The sequence below is a fragment of the Thermobia domestica genome, chromosome 1 (genome assembly GCF_964235325.1).
Source record: "Thermobia domestica chromosome 1, izTheDome1.hap1.1, whole genome shotgun sequence".
Lineage (NCBI taxonomy): Eukaryota > Metazoa > Arthropoda > Insecta > Zygentoma > Lepismatidae > Thermobia > Thermobia domestica.
Window position 1 is genome coordinate 208815196 of NC_137454.1, and position 17884 is coordinate 208833079.

Sequence of the window (17884 nt, forward strand, 5' to 3'; positions counted from 1 at the left end):
GGGCTCGCTCCCAGATCCCCAATCTGCTCGGCATACGGCCTTGCACAATATAGCAAATGCTCATACGTGGTACTGTGGCACAATATTTCGTGTTCTTCCTTCTGACTTTCATATAGAATTGGATTGAGCTAAAACTGTGTCACGAAATTCCAACACCTCGTCAGGCATTTTAATGAACCACCCTCTATATTTTTTCCTTCTCTTCTACGTTAAGTGAAAAAAAAAAACGTTCAAATACATGTTGAATTATCTTAAGTGAAAAATCAAACTACCAACTTTCATGTTTCTAACCGCAAGGGATCCCGAGATATGGCATCCTAATAATAATAATAATAATAATAATAATAATAATAATAATAATAATAATAGTAATCCCACCCCTTTTCTTCCCTTCTAGGTAAAATATCAAAAATGCTGCTATACGAATTGAATTATTTTAAGTGGAAAGTCCATATACGAAATTTCATGTTTCTAACCTTCAAAGATTCTTAGATATTGATATCTTATTATAATATTTGCAATCGCCGCCACTTTTTCTTTCCATCTCTTTTTTCTCCGTTTTACTATAATATAAAAAAAAGTTGAAACATGTGTCAAATTATTTTAAATGAGAAATCCAAATGCCAAATTTCAAGTCTCTAGTCTTAACTGATTCGAAGAGATGAACATCTTATTAAAGTAATTTCCACCCCATTCTCCCTTCCTTTCTTCGAATTAAAAAAAAAAACTTAGTGATACCCTACATAACAAATCTTATATATTGTCCTAATTTCAAGTTTCTAGTTTAATTGGTTTGGCCTGTGCGAAGTTACTCACTCAGGATTTCGTCTTTTATTTGTGAATTACAATAACAAGCTTGTGTTATTTCTCAAGAAAGGATGGAATGCAATTTGAAGTCACAATAAATCCCTGATCCCTTCCTAATGTTTCCGTGTTGAACCCCAAAAGTCACGTCTCTCTTTGTTGATCTAGTAGATAGCGAACGTACCTATGATCTTTGATGGAAGGGGTTCTGTGGTTTAATTCCCGATAAGTGAGCATCGAACGCACTACAGTGGGTCAGATCCAACTTTAAACTCTAGTTCTCATTCTGTAAAGCATCGCATTTGACAAACAACGTAAATACATATCAATCAATCAACCAACCGAAAAGTCTCCTCTTAGATTCAGAGAGCTTTTCGGTAAGGAGCGCTGAAGATTCTATATTTCTCTTTATTAAAGGCAAAGGTAATTGAGGTTATAATCCGGAATTCCGAAATCCATTTCATATCCTTTTTCTAGGACACAATAACACATTTTTAGTACAAAGAGTGAGCCGTCTTACCCTCCTTATTACAGTTGTTCGTCCAACGAATGAATCATATTCTCGCTACTTTGGGGCTTATGATGACCGCCCCAAGGAACTAGGGAGAGAAGTATTCACAATTTACTATTAAGTACCACACATTTTTAATAGACTCGGCTATGCTTAGTATTTCCCAATGATAAATGCTGAAAGTTCAAAACACCCTTTGGAGGGGGCGGTCGCCCTCCCCGTGGATCCGCCAGTGAAGCGTACACACATTGAAACTAGTTCTGTGGTAGGCTACGAAGGAGCAGCGTTGGCGAGAAAGGTCGTTGACGAAAAGAGTGTATTTATTGACCGCCAAACTTTTATGTGTGGACATTATTTGCAAGAAAGTGGAACCAATGCTAACTAAACACATAAGTAGTTACATATATGTTAATGAAACTGACATGGTAAACTTTCTCATATATAGTAAGATGTGTGCGTAATTGCATTATTTATGAAGTATGTACACATGACGTGGAAAACATTGATATTTTGTCCCATCCCGTCCTTTGTTATCTTTATGAATGAAAAATATGGGTTTGTTGTCACGTGTCACACAAGTAAGGACTTTTTATTGTTTCCTTAAGGATACCAGTACAAAATGGTACATCAATGTAAAAGATTGTCTGGAGGTCGAAAATATGCTGATTTTTCATAACAGCTTGAAGAATGTTTAGCAGCAATTCAGTCGGGGAATATGTCGCATAAAGAAACAGAAGCTCACTTCAACATAAGACGTTCCACCATAGAAAGAAGATTAAACAACAGATCAAGGCAGAATCCGGGCCATCTGAAAGTGTTCACTGAAGAATAATTAGCCTTCGCTAGTCATCTTGATAAAGTTTGTGATTTCGGATTCCTCGTTAATTAACTTGATTTCAGATTTATTGTGAAGTCCTATTTAGCCATGCATGGGAGAACTGTCATTGCTTTCTAAAACGATCTTAACAGTCGAGATTGGGTAAAATTATTTTAGAAACTGCACCTCCAGTCAACGACTAGATTCTCTGCTAATATAGATAGGGCTTGTGCAGCTGTAGAAGAAAACGTAGTCAGCTATTACAGTCATTATATTTGATAGTACCTCTTAACATGTTCTCTTTGTGGTTTGCAGTAAATAAAAGGTATTGTTCTTGGAACACCTACGTCGTACTTAGTCTCGGAGCAGATTTCAGTGGTTTTCTGTAGGAAAATATGGGGGTGGGTTCAAGTAGCCCGAACGCGAGTCTTACTTAGACCCATTTTTTACAATAATCGTCTGTGCTTTGTTTTCAATATATGTAACTAAAACTGTCCTCGATATCTACAATAAAGCCTATAGTTCCACTTAATATGGGTTTTGACAATAACTTTCAAGTTTTCGTGGATGAAAATACACCGAAAGAACGAATTTATTACAAATTGGGTCCAAGTAGCCCTCATCTACGGTATAGAATTTTTGACTTAAAATTAATGTAGTTCCCTGTATTGTAGCTATTTTGTTTATTTATGACGAAATTTTAATATGCATACTGCAATATTATCGTTCAATTTCCATCCCCTGATTATGGCAAAAATGCAAGGAAAATGAGCCAGACTTGAAGGGGAATTTGTAAGGATCTTCATTTTTGGATTTAGTCTCTGGGGTAAGGGCCGTGGTAGCTCAGTGGTAGAACGTTCAGCTCTGGTGCATGGGGTCCTTGGTTTGATCCCAGCTCGCGCCAAGTGAACTTTGTGGTGGACAAACACCGTGTGCGTGGGTTTTCATGGGGTTCTTCCGTTTCCTTCCACTTTCTTCATTCCACCATGTCATCCATTTATCATCATCACCATCCCCTTTAGCCTAGCCGGCATAACCGTGGGACGTAAAACTTAATTTCATTTCATTTTTTTAGTCGCTAGAAGGCATTATAGGTCTTTGTAACCGGAAGTGTACCAAATCCTATAGTTTTTTAAAGCTTATGAAGGATCATGTGATTAATTAAATTATGACTATATTTCTAAAAGTTTCTCATGATATTGTTCAAATTGGGATGCACTGATCTCATAAATAAAGGTAAATGCTCATCTAATAGACTTCCTGTTCCAAAGATGATTTTCCTTAATTCTAATTCCGAAGGTTAGAAATCATGTCGCAGGCTTGATACAACCTTTCAGCAGGCCGTAGTTTGCCCATTACTAACTTGTATGACTTCCCTATCCCATGCCGGTGCAGTCTGACTGTTTCAGCGGAACCATGGAACCTTTCTGCAAGTTCATCACATGTTAGACTACTGTCCTCCTTGATGACTGCTTTCAGGGTTTTATCATCCAACCATGTGGTCGTCCACTGCGAGGTCCATCCGAAAGGCTCACTTCTCCCGAACGGAATTTCTGGAACGAATTCCTGGCAGTGCGTTCGTTCACAAAGTTCTTCTTCAAATGCCTGGCGTATGCGGCGACTTGATGCGACAGCTGACAGATCCACTTTGAAGTCGTAGAACAAACACACGCGAGTAAGCTGCTACGATATATCCATTTCTCTTTGACACTGGAGGAGATACAACTGCCGTATGTGTGCAACAGAGCCGGCCCTAATCCGATTGGACCGATTGCTCTCAATCGGTCCCTGCGCTAGTGCCGTCTACTGCACTGTCCAGTCTAATCTACTCTCTAGTGCCGTTTTAACAGCATATTAGGTCCCAGAGCAAACAAGTGTGTTGTGGTCCCTATGACTAAATTTTACTTCTAAGACGTGTAATTGATACATGCCATTCTGCTCGCGAGGCCCCGGCCAAGTGACTATGGTACCAAGTTTCTGGGCGCAAGCAAATATTTTCTGAATTTAATGCTGCAGTGGGTGTTTTTTTTTTAACACAACTTCTGTTGTAAAAATAGATATAATGTCCAGGAAGTATTCTACACCCCCCAACACCCCTAACACTCCTCCAAATTTCCTTTACACACACCCTGCGTTCTTTATGATTGTTCTTTCAAACTGTTTCGAAAGTTCTTCTACGTCCTATATTTCTTCCTCTTGTTGTAATCTTTTGAACACTTCTTCTGTTTCTTGTGTGTGTTTTTTCTAGAGCCGCCTTTTGACAACTTCTTAATCTTTATTTTCTCTGTTACTTTCCTTTTTCTAGTGACTGGTTTTTTTGTACCTTCTCTAATAACTATTAATTCTATCGCTAAAAGATAATGATCACTCCCTATTGTCCTCTCATGATTCTTACATCCTTGATTTCTTTCCAAATTTCTCTAGGTACTAATATGTAATCTATTATAGACTTTTCTTTCTCTGATGGTTCTTGTATTAGATGGATAGTCTTGTGTTTAAATTTTGTATTTGTTATTACTAGATTGTTTTCGACGCAAAACTAAGATTCTTGTTCTGTTGTCGTTTTGTATTGTTTCACCATATTGCCCTAGTAGCCCATTATAATTCATATATACCTCAATTTACTATTGTTATGTTGCTGTCGTTTATTGTGTGTTGTAGGGGGCGTGGTGGCTCAGTGGTAGAGCGTTCACCTCCGGCGCTTGGGATCCGTGGTTCGACCCCAGTTCGCGCCGTGTGGACTTTGTGGTGGACAAACACCGTGCTTGTGGGTTTTCTCGGGGTTCTCCCGTTTCCTCCCACTTTCTTCATTCCACCATTTCACTCATTATCACCGTCTCCTTTAGCCTAACCGGCATAACTGTAGGACGTTAAACTTAAAGATTTCATTTCATTTTTTTATTGTGTGTTGTAATGTGTCCCAAAATTCTTCTTTCTGTTCTACTCGGACATCTTCATTTTGTCCGTACCCTATAACTATTTTTTGTCATCTGTTTTCTTCCCCATCTAATATAATTATGTGTCATATATTTTCGTTCACAAATTCTGTTGATAATGTTCTCTTGTACTATACAACCTACTCCTCTCCTTGCCCATTCGAATTTTGATACTCTTGAGTAAAATAAAGTGAACCCATTTTCTGTTTTCTATACCTTGTCCTTTCTTTTTGGTTTCGGTTATTCCTGGAATTTTCATTTTATGCTCCTTTGCTTCCGCTGTTAGTTCTTGTTCTTTTCCTGTTAATCCTCAGACATTCCAGGTTCCAGTCCTTATATATCCTAATCCTCGCCTTGTTGTTATCAGATCGTGCAAACCGGCTGTTTCCCTGTTCTTTCTGATGGTTAGCGATTTCGGACATACGGGGTATCAGCCCGTAGTATCCTATCGTGATGAAAAAAAAGTTCCCTTCTTTAGGTGCTTACGCTCACCCCGCGCTAGTGCCGTCTACTCTACTGTCCAGTCTAATTACTCTCTAGTGCCATTTTAACAGCATGTTAGGCCCCAGAGCAAACAAGTGTGTTAAGGTCCCTATGACTAAATTTTGCTTCTAAGACATGTAATTGATACATACCATTCTGCTCGCGAAGCCCCGGCCAAGTGGTTATGGTACCGTTAAGATGACTCTGCTACTTTCCTTGTCAAATATATACAACAACATATTGCAATACAGGTACATCCATGGACTCCACAAGGGAGGGTATGGCCTCTCCCTAACAAGTAAATGAATAGTTTGTATTAAGTTTCCGGGCATAAGCAAATATTTTCTGAATTTAATGCTGCAGTAGTTTTTTTTTTTTTTTTTTTTCAACTTCTGTTGTAAAAATTAGTTCAGGGAAAATTCTGCACATCCCTAACACTCCTCCAAATTTCCTTTACACACACCCCTGGGCGTAAAAATATTGTTTCCAGTGAGCTTGTGTAAAAATGTATATCATTATTCTAGATGCACGCCCTCTTTTATTTTGAACATCCCACTAAGGAAAGGTAACTGGCGTTCTTACTGATTATGTCGTGTGATACTACCGTGAATACCGAGATGATATCAAATAAATCAGCCTCAGTGCGACTTCTCTGCATATCCTTTCTCTTATTATAGCCAGGGTGCGAATTACCGGGGGGGATGAGGGGGATTTTCCCCCTCAATCACATTTTGTTCCCCCCCCCCCAAAGAAGTCAGCTGAAGTATCCCCACCGGGGATGCTCGCTTTCCCCCTCAAACTATACTTAGTATAACTCCAAATTTCACTGATTTTTGTTATTTCTTGTAAATTTAATCTTCTAGCTGTATTTCGAAATGATCGATGTAAACTGTTCAGTTTTGGTCATTTCTACTTACCACCTAATAACCCACTATTTTCAACGTTGTTTAGTAGAACTATATTATTATGACTACGGTTGTTACTTGCAACTGTACCTTCGTACCCTTCAGTTCGTCATCGTTTGTGAATTTGAATGTACTAATTGCGTATAACAAAGCCACATATAGATTTATAAATGTTCTTAGCGGTTGGCCAAGAAGAAGTAAACAAATACCTTCTTCTACCATACTTGGCGAAGTTCGGATATTCGGATATTCATCCTCTATATTTGTATCGATTATCATCTTATTTTAATTTTTGTTATAACATGTTATTTCATTTTCCAATGTACTCTTTGTTAGCAGATGGTCTTCATTCCCTAGTAGGTTGTGTGTATGCAACTCAAAAGTTGCATTTAATTTGTGATAATTAGCATAGTAATCACTGCTTTTACAGTTTACGGAAATGAACTTTTGAAACTGTACTCAAAATCTGAGATATAGGTATTCTCTCGTAAGTATATGTTAACATACACGCTGGGGGATACGCTCCTAGTGAGCAGACATGTTAATGAAGGTGATTTTTAGGTGAATAAGCGAATAATTCAAGATTTGTTTCATTATTTATTAATACGACTGGTTCTCCGTGTCATTGTCCGTGTCTGTATAAGCATTTCAACTGGAGCGGGTTTTTTTTAAAGTTAACCCTTCATTTTTCCATCTTTTCGCTGTACAGTTTGCTGTCCACGCAATTAATGTTGTCTGAAAAAATTTAGTGTAATGTTTTACTTTATTTGAATAACGTAGCCCATAGTGAATTAACTCATCTTCAACCTAACAGTAAAGTAATTTTTAAGAGTTGACTTTCCGTGCCCATCACGGAATCGATATTTGGAGAAAAAAAGTCGTGATGAGCACAGCTTTAGGGGGAAGTAGAAGCACAGGCTCGAAATTTGAATTGAGAGATTTTAAATATTTGGCCTTCGATTTGACCTTGATGTGAGAAATCGGGACCAGCAACAATCCATTTCTTATTTGATAGGCTAATATCTAGATTTTCTTTAAAAAAAAAAAAAAAATGTCCAGTTTGATAATTTTAGTGGTTTTCACAAGACTGAAGTAGGTTTCTTTTCGCAACCTCTTTGTATTAATGCAAAGTGGAAGCTTTCAATACGAGTGGAAAAAATAACATATGCTTGTGATCATGGCTATCGCTCGAGCCAAATTATTAACTAAATAAACCTTAGAGAGCTACGGGGACAAGAGTGAGTACAACATTAAAACACGTTCAGAAAGGTTTAGTGGGGTGTGTGTATGTCAGACAATATATATGTGCATAGTTATTGTCGGTAGATTTATTAAATTAATAAATCTCTTATTTATTACAGATGTCACACACACACACACACACATTATATATATATATATATATATATATATATATGGGGGGTAAGGCATTTATTGTCTCATTTTGAAATTTGAACCTTCAGACTATGTCCTTTGGCCTAATTTTATCCCCCCAATATAGATTATCTAATTCGCACACTGATTATAGCTATATTAAAAATACAAAACCAGAGGACATACTTTACCCCTTCTTGACAAAGAAATTCCCTGATGACCGGGTGTTTTAACGTGCGGTTCAATACTTCTTTTGCTTCGCAAAGTCCTTACTTATTTCGTCATAGCATTCAATCGATGGTGGAGCGATTGATAGTGTGTTTGCAGTCGAATTGGCCGGTATTGTTAAGTTTTGTTCACGATTGTGTATTGAACTATCAATATTAATTACATACAGGGTTGTTTTGTTTAAAACAAATTTTATATACGTTTTAAACATTTTGTTTTAAACATGTGTATTTTTTAAGACTTGTTTTAAACATATGTTTACAACAAGTCTTAAAAATATGTTTATTTTATTTTTGTAAGAAAATCTGCCAGAGAAAGAAAATGGTCAAAAAGTGCTTATCATTCAAAATACTACTTCCTTCTCATGTAAATGTTTGATTTCTCGCAGCTACAATTTATTTTGTGGTGATCTACAATTTATTTTGTTTCTTTTCCTCCTTGTTTTTAACGTTTATTATATTGTTTAAATGCTTATCAGTTAATTTGAAGAAAGTGTCGTAGTCGAAGGTTGGACTACTTACAGAACTGATATTAAAAAATAAATAAAAGAATTATCATGAAAACAAGTTTTTGTATTGTATTCAGAAAACAAACAAAGGGTTCTTTGCTAAATTGTGCTTCTGAAATATCGCAGGCATTCGTTGATACAGTATATGTTGGTTCTCAGTCTCCATACATACATACTTTAGAGAAAGAAAGAATCCGAAATGAAAGAAAGAAAAACTAGGTGACAAGGTGCAATTTAGAGTTTTATATGATTGCCACTAGAGAGGGGCGTCCATTTAGAGGTCATCTGCCCCCTAGCCTGAATTTCAGATGTTGGGAGCAGTAATGCAGATTTAGAAATCCTTTGCTGAGCAAAGTCCACAGAAAAAAATTTGAAGTCCTCATACCGAACAAATACGGACTTTGATAATCATTTCTATTGACCGTAAGGAACTATAGGCCTAAATTGCTCTCTTGTATATTTTTTGGCCTAGGATTTCAAAGTTGGATCTACTTTCGAGTTTCGTGTCCGCTTAAAATTCTAGAAATTGGGCCTAAGCAACTTTCCAGTTTTAATCATCTTATATGTTCTCCGTATGAGGTCAGTGTAAGGACCTCAAGCTTGTTTTGTTGGACTCTGCTTATCAAAAGATTTCTAAAACTGCCTTACTGTCCCCAAAATCTGAGATTCAGGGTGGGGTTGGGGTGGCTGCTCTTCTGCCCCACTGATGCCCCTGTCTGGCGGCTGTCATATGAAACTATCCTCCGCCATTTCACGTGGTTTTAGTTACATGTTTTTCGGACTCCTGACTGCGAAGATATTATGTTTTGAGATAGAATTCATGAATAGAAAAAGAAGCAAAACTGAACCTTATTGAAAATGGTCTTGAATCCATTGTGCTCTGAACGCCCAAATATTACTTTTCTTCAATAAATTATTGACTTGGAAAAAAGCAACCAATTACATAGGCTTGCAGAAAACAATCTAAAGTTAACACAACGTGGAGTGTGCTTCAAATATTACTTTTCGAAAATTTATTATTTTAAAATAATTTTATTAGCATCAGTGTTCTGAAATAGTAATCAAATTTTGCAACTAAAATCTCACCTGCCTCCACAAAACGTGAGTTTAGCCCCTAAGGGCATAACTAGGGAACGTTCAGAAACAGTAACCTCGAAATGACTTGTCTTAGGACTAAAATAACCGCACAAGCGTATTCTTGGTAAAGTTCTAGCCTTAACACATGTAAAATGACTCCCTTTGTATGTGAAATTTCAAATTGCAATCAAAGATGGCCGCCATAATGCTTGATAGCACCATCTGATGTGTCAGACCACTTTCAAGTTTCATCATTCTCCCTCAACCCGTTCTCAACTCACAAGGGTGGTGAGAACTTTTATTTCATCATGTATGTTGATAGTGTGTGAAATCTCCATAGTATGTACATTTTAAAATCTACCTAAAAAGCTTACAACTAAGAAAGTACTTATGAGAGTTACTGTAAAGAGAGTGTAATAAAAGGGGGTCGTGATATGAAATAAGTTGAGAATTACTAATCTATACTGAAATATTCTGTACCGAACACAGTGTAGTCTTAACCAGGATAAAATAAATGAAAAGGTCGGTTGCAAGCAGTGGTGCTATTCAGCCGGTTGTTAAATATTTCGAGTTCGCAGAACCGTTTCTTATAACCAGACATAACAGTAAATTCTACTCAGTTATACCCAGGAGCAGTAAATTTTAGTTTAACTATCTTTGTTTCTAAAAATTCTCTCAGCTACAGGCTTAAACATATGATTCCGTAGAACAAAGTATAAGCGATTTATTTCTTAATCTCAAATGCTCAGATATCAAGAATGAGAACTGGGATCACACGAATGTAATGATGAGGGTTATTTATATTTGAAACGCATACATATTATTAACACTTGCCGATTCATTGCTGGATTAAGGTCTTTCCAATACTTTTTGACAACCATCTATGTTGGGTAATTTGTTTTCTAGATATTTGCAGTAGTATCTAATTTCGTCACATATGCATATATAAATGATATGTATGTATATATATATACAGAACCGGTTGTTAAAAAATTAGAATAACATCACTGGTTGCTAGTAAAGAGCAAGAAATCTTAACAAATAAGTTATTACACGATTTTGAAATGTATGTTTAAAATCATGTTTTAAACTGTTGAAAATGTTTAAAACTTTTTTTTTTTCGTGTGTGTCTTAAAACATGTTTAAAACATTTTAAACATCTTTTTCGTGTTTTAAACACGTGTTTTTGTTCTTTTTTTTTTTTTTTAAAAAAAAAACTTTTTTTTCAACTGGTTACATATAATTTATAAATCATCTAAAACGAATATATTCCTTTCTTTTTTACATAGGAAGAAGAAAAAGTGATCCTTAAGCATAAAATAGTAAAACGAGGGAATTTCGAGAAATTCAACTGAACACCTTGTAGCGATGCATTGGACCGTTTTATTTAAGAGTATACTTAAATGTTAACAAGGTTTGAATGAGTGTATTTATCTGTGTATTTATTTTGTATATTTGTTATTATGTAAATAGAAATGAGGTTAAGTATGCCAAATCATCGAAGAAATTGCCATTTACAATTGAAAATTTGAATTCATTATTTTTGTTACTATTATTTTTCTTCCTCATATCCATGACTGTTATTTTTTTCTTCCAGTGAACTTCTTTCAAATGTCTTGTACTCATTATTATTTCTTATTTAAAATTCTAAAAATATATATATATAAAAAGACCATCCATTTGAGTTCCATTTTGTTGTGCCATGTGAAAATGGTAAAGCATAAAACAACTATTAGTATAAATATCCTTCGGTTGCTTGTAATCTATTTATCTTCATTAGCATAATTTTGTTATTCATGTATAAAGAGCTGTAGTTATATTAGATGAAGCCCTGAATAAATCAGACAGAATAGTGAATTTAATGAGTTCTTATGTTGTAGGTCATTCTCAGTACTTAAGCTTTCTAAGTATCGTTTTGACTAGTTGTCATGTTGCACGCATAATTCGTCAGAAGAAAAATTCTCTCACTGCAATTCCCATTTATTTGGTCCACCTGTTTTGAAAAAAATTAAATAGTTTGCAGAGAGCACGTTTCCTTTTAGCAGTATTGCTTCCTGGGAGGGCTATAAATTATTATCTGATTTGTTTCCAGGTTTGATTGTAAACCCTGATAAGAGGCTAGCTAGATTATTATAATTATTATTATATAAAGTCTCATAATTACTGTTATTGTACTGCAATTGCGAATTTCATTTGCTTACGCATTTTCATAATTTTGTTTATAACTCTTTAATCAAAAGCTTTATGATATTAGTACAAGGGCTCTATGATATTAGTAATTAATTATATGTATAGTCGGTTCTGTAGATTTTTAATTTTTTATTTATCAATCGGAAACAACTAGTGACAGCAACTACTGTAGCTCTTTTTATTATATGTATAGTCACGAGAATTGTAATACATGTACTTGCCTTCTACAGCACTAAAGAATTTATAAAGATCTTCTGAATTTATCACCTGAAAAGTTACTGCTCCGGTCTTAAAAAACCAACCAATGATGTAAGTTTTACCAAGTATTGTATTACCTGTTAGCTATACTCTATAAATGGGATGGAAATCATGTGTTCTCTGTTTCAACAACAGTTTTATTTTATTACTATTACTGTCTGATAAGTGTCAGAGAAAACTCAAGTGTTTTGTGCGTGTTTCATAAATGAATCTTCGTTATACATTTTATAGATGCAAAATTGTCTTTAGTGTAGATCATACGCTTTCGAAAAGATTGTAGAGAAAAGGCATCAGTAACGTCATTTGGAATATTTATGATCCTTTACATTGTTAAATTATTTGAGATTGGGTTTCATGAAGATTTTACAGACTTATCAAAGTAGGTCAAAATAATCTTTTACCCTACGAAATTCGAGGTGGTCTCATAAAAGGAAGAATTATTTATTAGATTTTTTTTAAATTTAAAAGCGAATCTTTGGAAGTATGCCACATAAAAGTTTAACTTACATCGAACAACATAGCAGGAACTCTTTAGGAAGATAAATAATGATTGGTTTATTTTTCACATTTTCGCTTTAATATTTTGGAAGTGCCATAGGAAATTGGTTTCCATGTTGATTTATTTTAAAGGTAAAATGTGGATTTCTTTTTCTAATTACAATTACTTTTGCAAAGAACAGTGTTGAAACTATATTATTGTATTTTCGGTGAACATTTCTTCCAATTTCGATTTGTAGTTTGTCTTTAATTTTTTGTTGTTTTTTTCATTGATATTGCTTTCATGTAAAATATATCTAAAGAAAATATATGTTAATTTAGAGCTAATCATATCCAGTTGTTTTTCGTTTGATACGTACATAACAAAAAGTATGTACAATTTGTTAAAAACAGGTAGTAATCTTTGAATTATTCTTTTATTTCAACTATATGTCCTCTAATATTCGTAAGATCTTACCAGATTAAATTAAATATAATTTTGAATTCTGTAATATATCTGTTCAGATAGGAAACTATTCTCTCTCTTCTCTTTCTAAAGTTATAGTTAATGAATTATGGTTGTGACTTGTGCTAAAGCATTCACATAAGAATTTAATTGATATCAATTGAGGAAAATATATTCAATCTGTTATTGAAGCACTATTATATTCTGTACATATATAGAATTCTGTAGTATCTATAAGGTGTCTGTAATTTCTGGAACCAGTGCAAGAACTAACAAATTTACATTTCCTTAATGCAAAAAATGTTATCTCTTTAATGTCCGTCACCATTTTCAGCCTCTTCATCAAACGTTCCACCACATTTTTTTCTTTTTTTAATTGTGCCGAACATGCAAAGTTTCAGATGAGTGACTATCCTCTTCTGGATATGATTCACATTATCACACAGCATATACTTCAGATTGCAAAATCCTTCATGGTAAAGTTAATGGGTTAAAATAAGGTAATAGTTACGCTCAAGCTATAGGTTCCCTCTTCCAGTGTGACCTAGGAAACATCTCATTTTAACCCGTACCGTTCATTTCCTGTAATAAGACATAATACTATTGGTTCCAGACTTAATACTCATTCTGTAGTTATATATATCCCAATGAATTGTTCAATACTTATATATAATTTAGAATTGGCGTCTCAAGGTCATCCCCGTAACAACTCTTTTCTCCTTCCCCATCCTCCGATGTTATGGTCACAACTACCAATCAAATTGTGGCTCTTTACGCACGCCTTAACGTTGTGAACAGGGTTGCTAAGTCTGTATCAAAATTATTTCTTTTGCATAATGTCAACACAACATAACACAACATATTCAAATTCGCGTTTAGAGCATAAACAAATATTACAGCGATATTGTACTGCCTATACCCATTATGAAATGTGCTTAAATCAGGATAATGTTGGCTATAAGCGTTTTATAAATTGTTCAGTAATTGAGGAAGAAGATTTATAAAACATACTTGAAGCGATCAACTAATTTGTTTCCTCTTGTTTCAGAAATTACATGTAATGATTGTGATGTCGAGAAAAATTGATATTAAAGACATAACAATGTGTATAGTGCCCTATTCATAAGTTTCTATGTCAGCTAAGTTAATTTGAACATCCAGTAAAATATGTTAATATTAGATTGGTAACACAGCCACGTCCCAAAAGTAAGAAGGAAAATAATGCGTGCTGGAAGGTTGAATCTGTGACCTTGATCCTCCAATTTTAAAGTAACAAAGCACATAATCTGTTGCAATGTTATTTGTTGTTGAAATTTCTTTATTAGTCAATATTTCGTCAAGATTAACGATAAAAATGTTGCTCCTATTGTCGAAAAATACTCAGTTTAGATTTTGAGCTAAGTATGTGATAAGTTACACAATACATTTTACATAATTCCATATATTTAATATTACACACATATATTATAGAAATTAGTGAAAAAAGTCAATAATACTGTGAAGAATTTCGTTACAATTGAGATTGTAAAATAGCTTACTTATTTGGAGTAATCTAGCCAACAAAACTTAATAATATTTCTCAAGAAGATAGAACATGGATTTTAAGTAACAACAACCTTAAGCCCAAGACAGTCTATGTGTACGTGGTAACTACTGAAAAACTAAATCTGCATGTTATATTGGGATGTTCACATTGCTTTATTGTGTCGCGTACTTATATATTAAGAATTATTTAGTGACTCAATGATTTTTAACACGTTGTAACACAAATCAGACCAAGATCAGAATCAGCATTTTTTTCAATTACGTCTAAACTTCAGAAAATAATCACAACCCAAAGCATAGACTTAAATCAAACTGTTACGTTTAGAATGCCATCAGAGTAGCTTGCATTCATTCTCAGTGAAAATTATCGAAATGCTGATACGGAAAGTCAGAATCTAAGGAGAAAATTCCAACTTTTGAATTTGTGCAAATAAAATTCTGCTATTTTATTCTAAAACAAGTAAATAATAATAATAATAATAATAATAATAATAATAATAATAATAATAATAATAATAATAATAATAAAGTAGAACCTAAAACGTACCATAAATTGAATGTTAATATTTTCTTTAAAATTTTCTAAATTTGATCAAGGGTGAAAAATAACACATGAGCATTACAACATTATAATATGCTCGAGAATCAGTTGATACAATATTTTAGAAAACTTTCTATTTTTCTACTAATTTCTAGAATATTCCTAAATGTTTCTACTTTTGGTTTACATTTATTTCTGAATAAAAAACTATGTTGACATTTGTCTTCACATAACAAAACTTTCGCAATTCGAATAAAGATATCGTTCTCTTTAGATATGAGATGCTTGTGTTTTTTTTAAAAGGCATAGAGCTATTGATAATGTTAGTAAGAATAAAACAAGTTTTAGAAAGTAGAATAAACGTTGAGGAAATAATTACGTAGATTACAAGAGTCTCAAAGAATAAAGAGAAATTAAATAAAACTGGAAAAGTCCGTTAATAAAGTGAAAAACGTTGGTTGTGGGGATTTTGCGAATATTTGTTTGTTCATATGTAGTTGGAAGTGTATATAAATCTAGAAAAAGTACAATTCCTGTGATCATTGGTGTGTACTTAATACTGTCTTAAAAGTACAACAATATTTTTTTTAGTATCCTTTTATATGGATATTGTAAGATTAATGCGGAGCGTATGTTCATTTCTTCAAAATCCGCGATTAAAAATGTATAGTAAAAGCAATATTATAAATTACATTGAGAAAAGAATTGTTTGAAATTGCAAAATGCTGTCGGTAGTGTGCTTCCATAAGGCTAGAGATTAGTAATATAATTTTTAAATCTTAATCTATTGGCTTTTTATTGAACTACGTGAAGATTATCATCAAAATTCTGATTGTACGAATTTCTTCTACATATTTGAGCTAAACCTATGTAAAACTAAATTTATTTTATATACATTTCGTGTATATGCATTTGAGCAACTTCGTTTGTAGTTTCTTTACAACATAATAGTGCTAAAGTTTATATTTCTCAGTAGGCATTTGTGTTGATAGCTCTAAGGCAATGGTTACACTTACGAAGGTGATTTTATATTTAGAATCTACCAGAATGGCTTTTTAAAATTATGTCTATTACTTGTAATAAGAATATTCTAGGCCTTTGGTAGCAGATACAGCCGGGACCATCTCAACTAACACTTCTCACTGAAATCGCAATCACAAAGTTTCTTCACATTACCAGTCGTTGGAAGGGTTTGTAAAGAGAGAAAGAGAAAACTCAGAGTTGTCAAATTTTCTGATTTTTCTCCTTGCTGTAATAATGATACGCTACTAGTATGAATATTTAGAACAAAAGTGAAGGTTGACAGCTTGCAGAGTTTACATTTGATAAACTGCAAACGTAGCGAGTAGGTGGTTACCGATTTTTTGTGATGAGGAAAAGCCTGGAGTGTCATCTTTTCTCAATGGACAAGACAGTTTCTTTCCTGTTCCCTCAGAACCAACGGTACTTTAATAGATGAAATCAATATTGTATGCGTAGTATCTATGCTACTGTATAGTCTGAGGCAATCTTGTAAGAGTTCAATTTATCAAGGCAAAGCATATATTTTTTCGTTACTGTCACAGTATATTTCATATAGCTTCAAAATTAAAATATATTTTGTTATAAATTTTAAAAATTCTTTATAAATACGAACATTATAAAGTGAGAAATTTGCAGAGCTGTGGTGAGTTTTTTTTTTTTTTTTTTTTCATTTTCATAAGTCAATATATGCTTTAATACATATATATATATATATATATATATATATATATATATATATAATATGAAAATTAGGTGCTTTCCAAGAATAAAATATTACTCAGATATATTGGTCATACTTCGTTCGTGTTGGAGGTTCCTATAATTATTCCTGTTATCAACAATAATATTTTATAGTTTAAGACAAAGAAAGTCTCTAAACAGATATTATTATCGTGTTAGGACTTACCTGTTTATCTTCCCTGGGAATAGAATAAACTACATTTTCATATATATTTAAAAATCTTTATGAGGATTGATTCTTAGCTATCAATGAGGTTGTTAGTTTTGAGATTTGCTTCAATATTTTACAATGTGCTTGACATGCCATATGGGTTTTTGAAATTTGTTTTCTAGTAGAAAGTAACAAGTATTCAATACTGAAAACAGGTTTGCGAAAATAAATGCTGTTCTATTTGAACTACTTGGATAATGTACTGTTGGAAATTGTGTGTAATATATTTTAGTATTTTAATATATTGATGCCTTGTTTTATTTGTAACAGAAAGTAAAATTGTCACACATTTTAGTTATAGTTCCAGATTTTAGCAACTATTTGTTTTTTTATACATTTATAAGAAAGCTACTGTATGTTATTTTTAAATGAGTGTGCTTTATACATATTTGCATATTTGTGTATTGTATGTTATTTGAATATGTTTACAAGCTCTTTCATGACATAATAGTACCACATGATATTAAAAATGTTTATATGTACATTTCATGTAAAAATATTTTGTAATATGTTTTAATAAAAAAAGAAAAATTCTTTGATTTGTAATATTTTCGAATTTCTTCATTTTTGTCTAATGCATACACTTGTTTAAGGAGTATATATGTTTGACAATGATTTTGTGCATAAATCTCTGATACTACGTGTAAAATTTGATTCTTCGGTGATCTATTCAGTTCAACAAACAATGCACTTAAAATTCATTAACTGCATGAATTTGGAAAGGTACTGCATTTATGAAAATTTATAGTTTCCCTCAAGATTGATTCTTAAAGTAGAACATGAGTAATA

The 17884-nt window shown here is 33.4% G+C and overlaps 1 protein-coding gene across 1 annotated transcript in view; it reads left to right on the forward strand.

Moving 5' to 3' along the window:
- Efa6 (Exchange factor for Arf 6) overlaps positions 1 to 17629 on the forward strand; it is a 284205-nt gene extending 266576 nt beyond the window's left edge. Inside the window, exon 12 of the mRNA XM_081769263.1 lies at positions 10933 to 17629. Coding sequence (XP_081625389.1) covers positions 10933 to 10948 — 16 coding nt within the window. The 3' untranslated portion in view covers positions 10949 to 17629. The remainder of the gene's footprint in view (positions 1 to 10932) is intronic.
- The last annotated feature ends 255 nt before the right edge of the window (positions 17630 to 17884 follow it).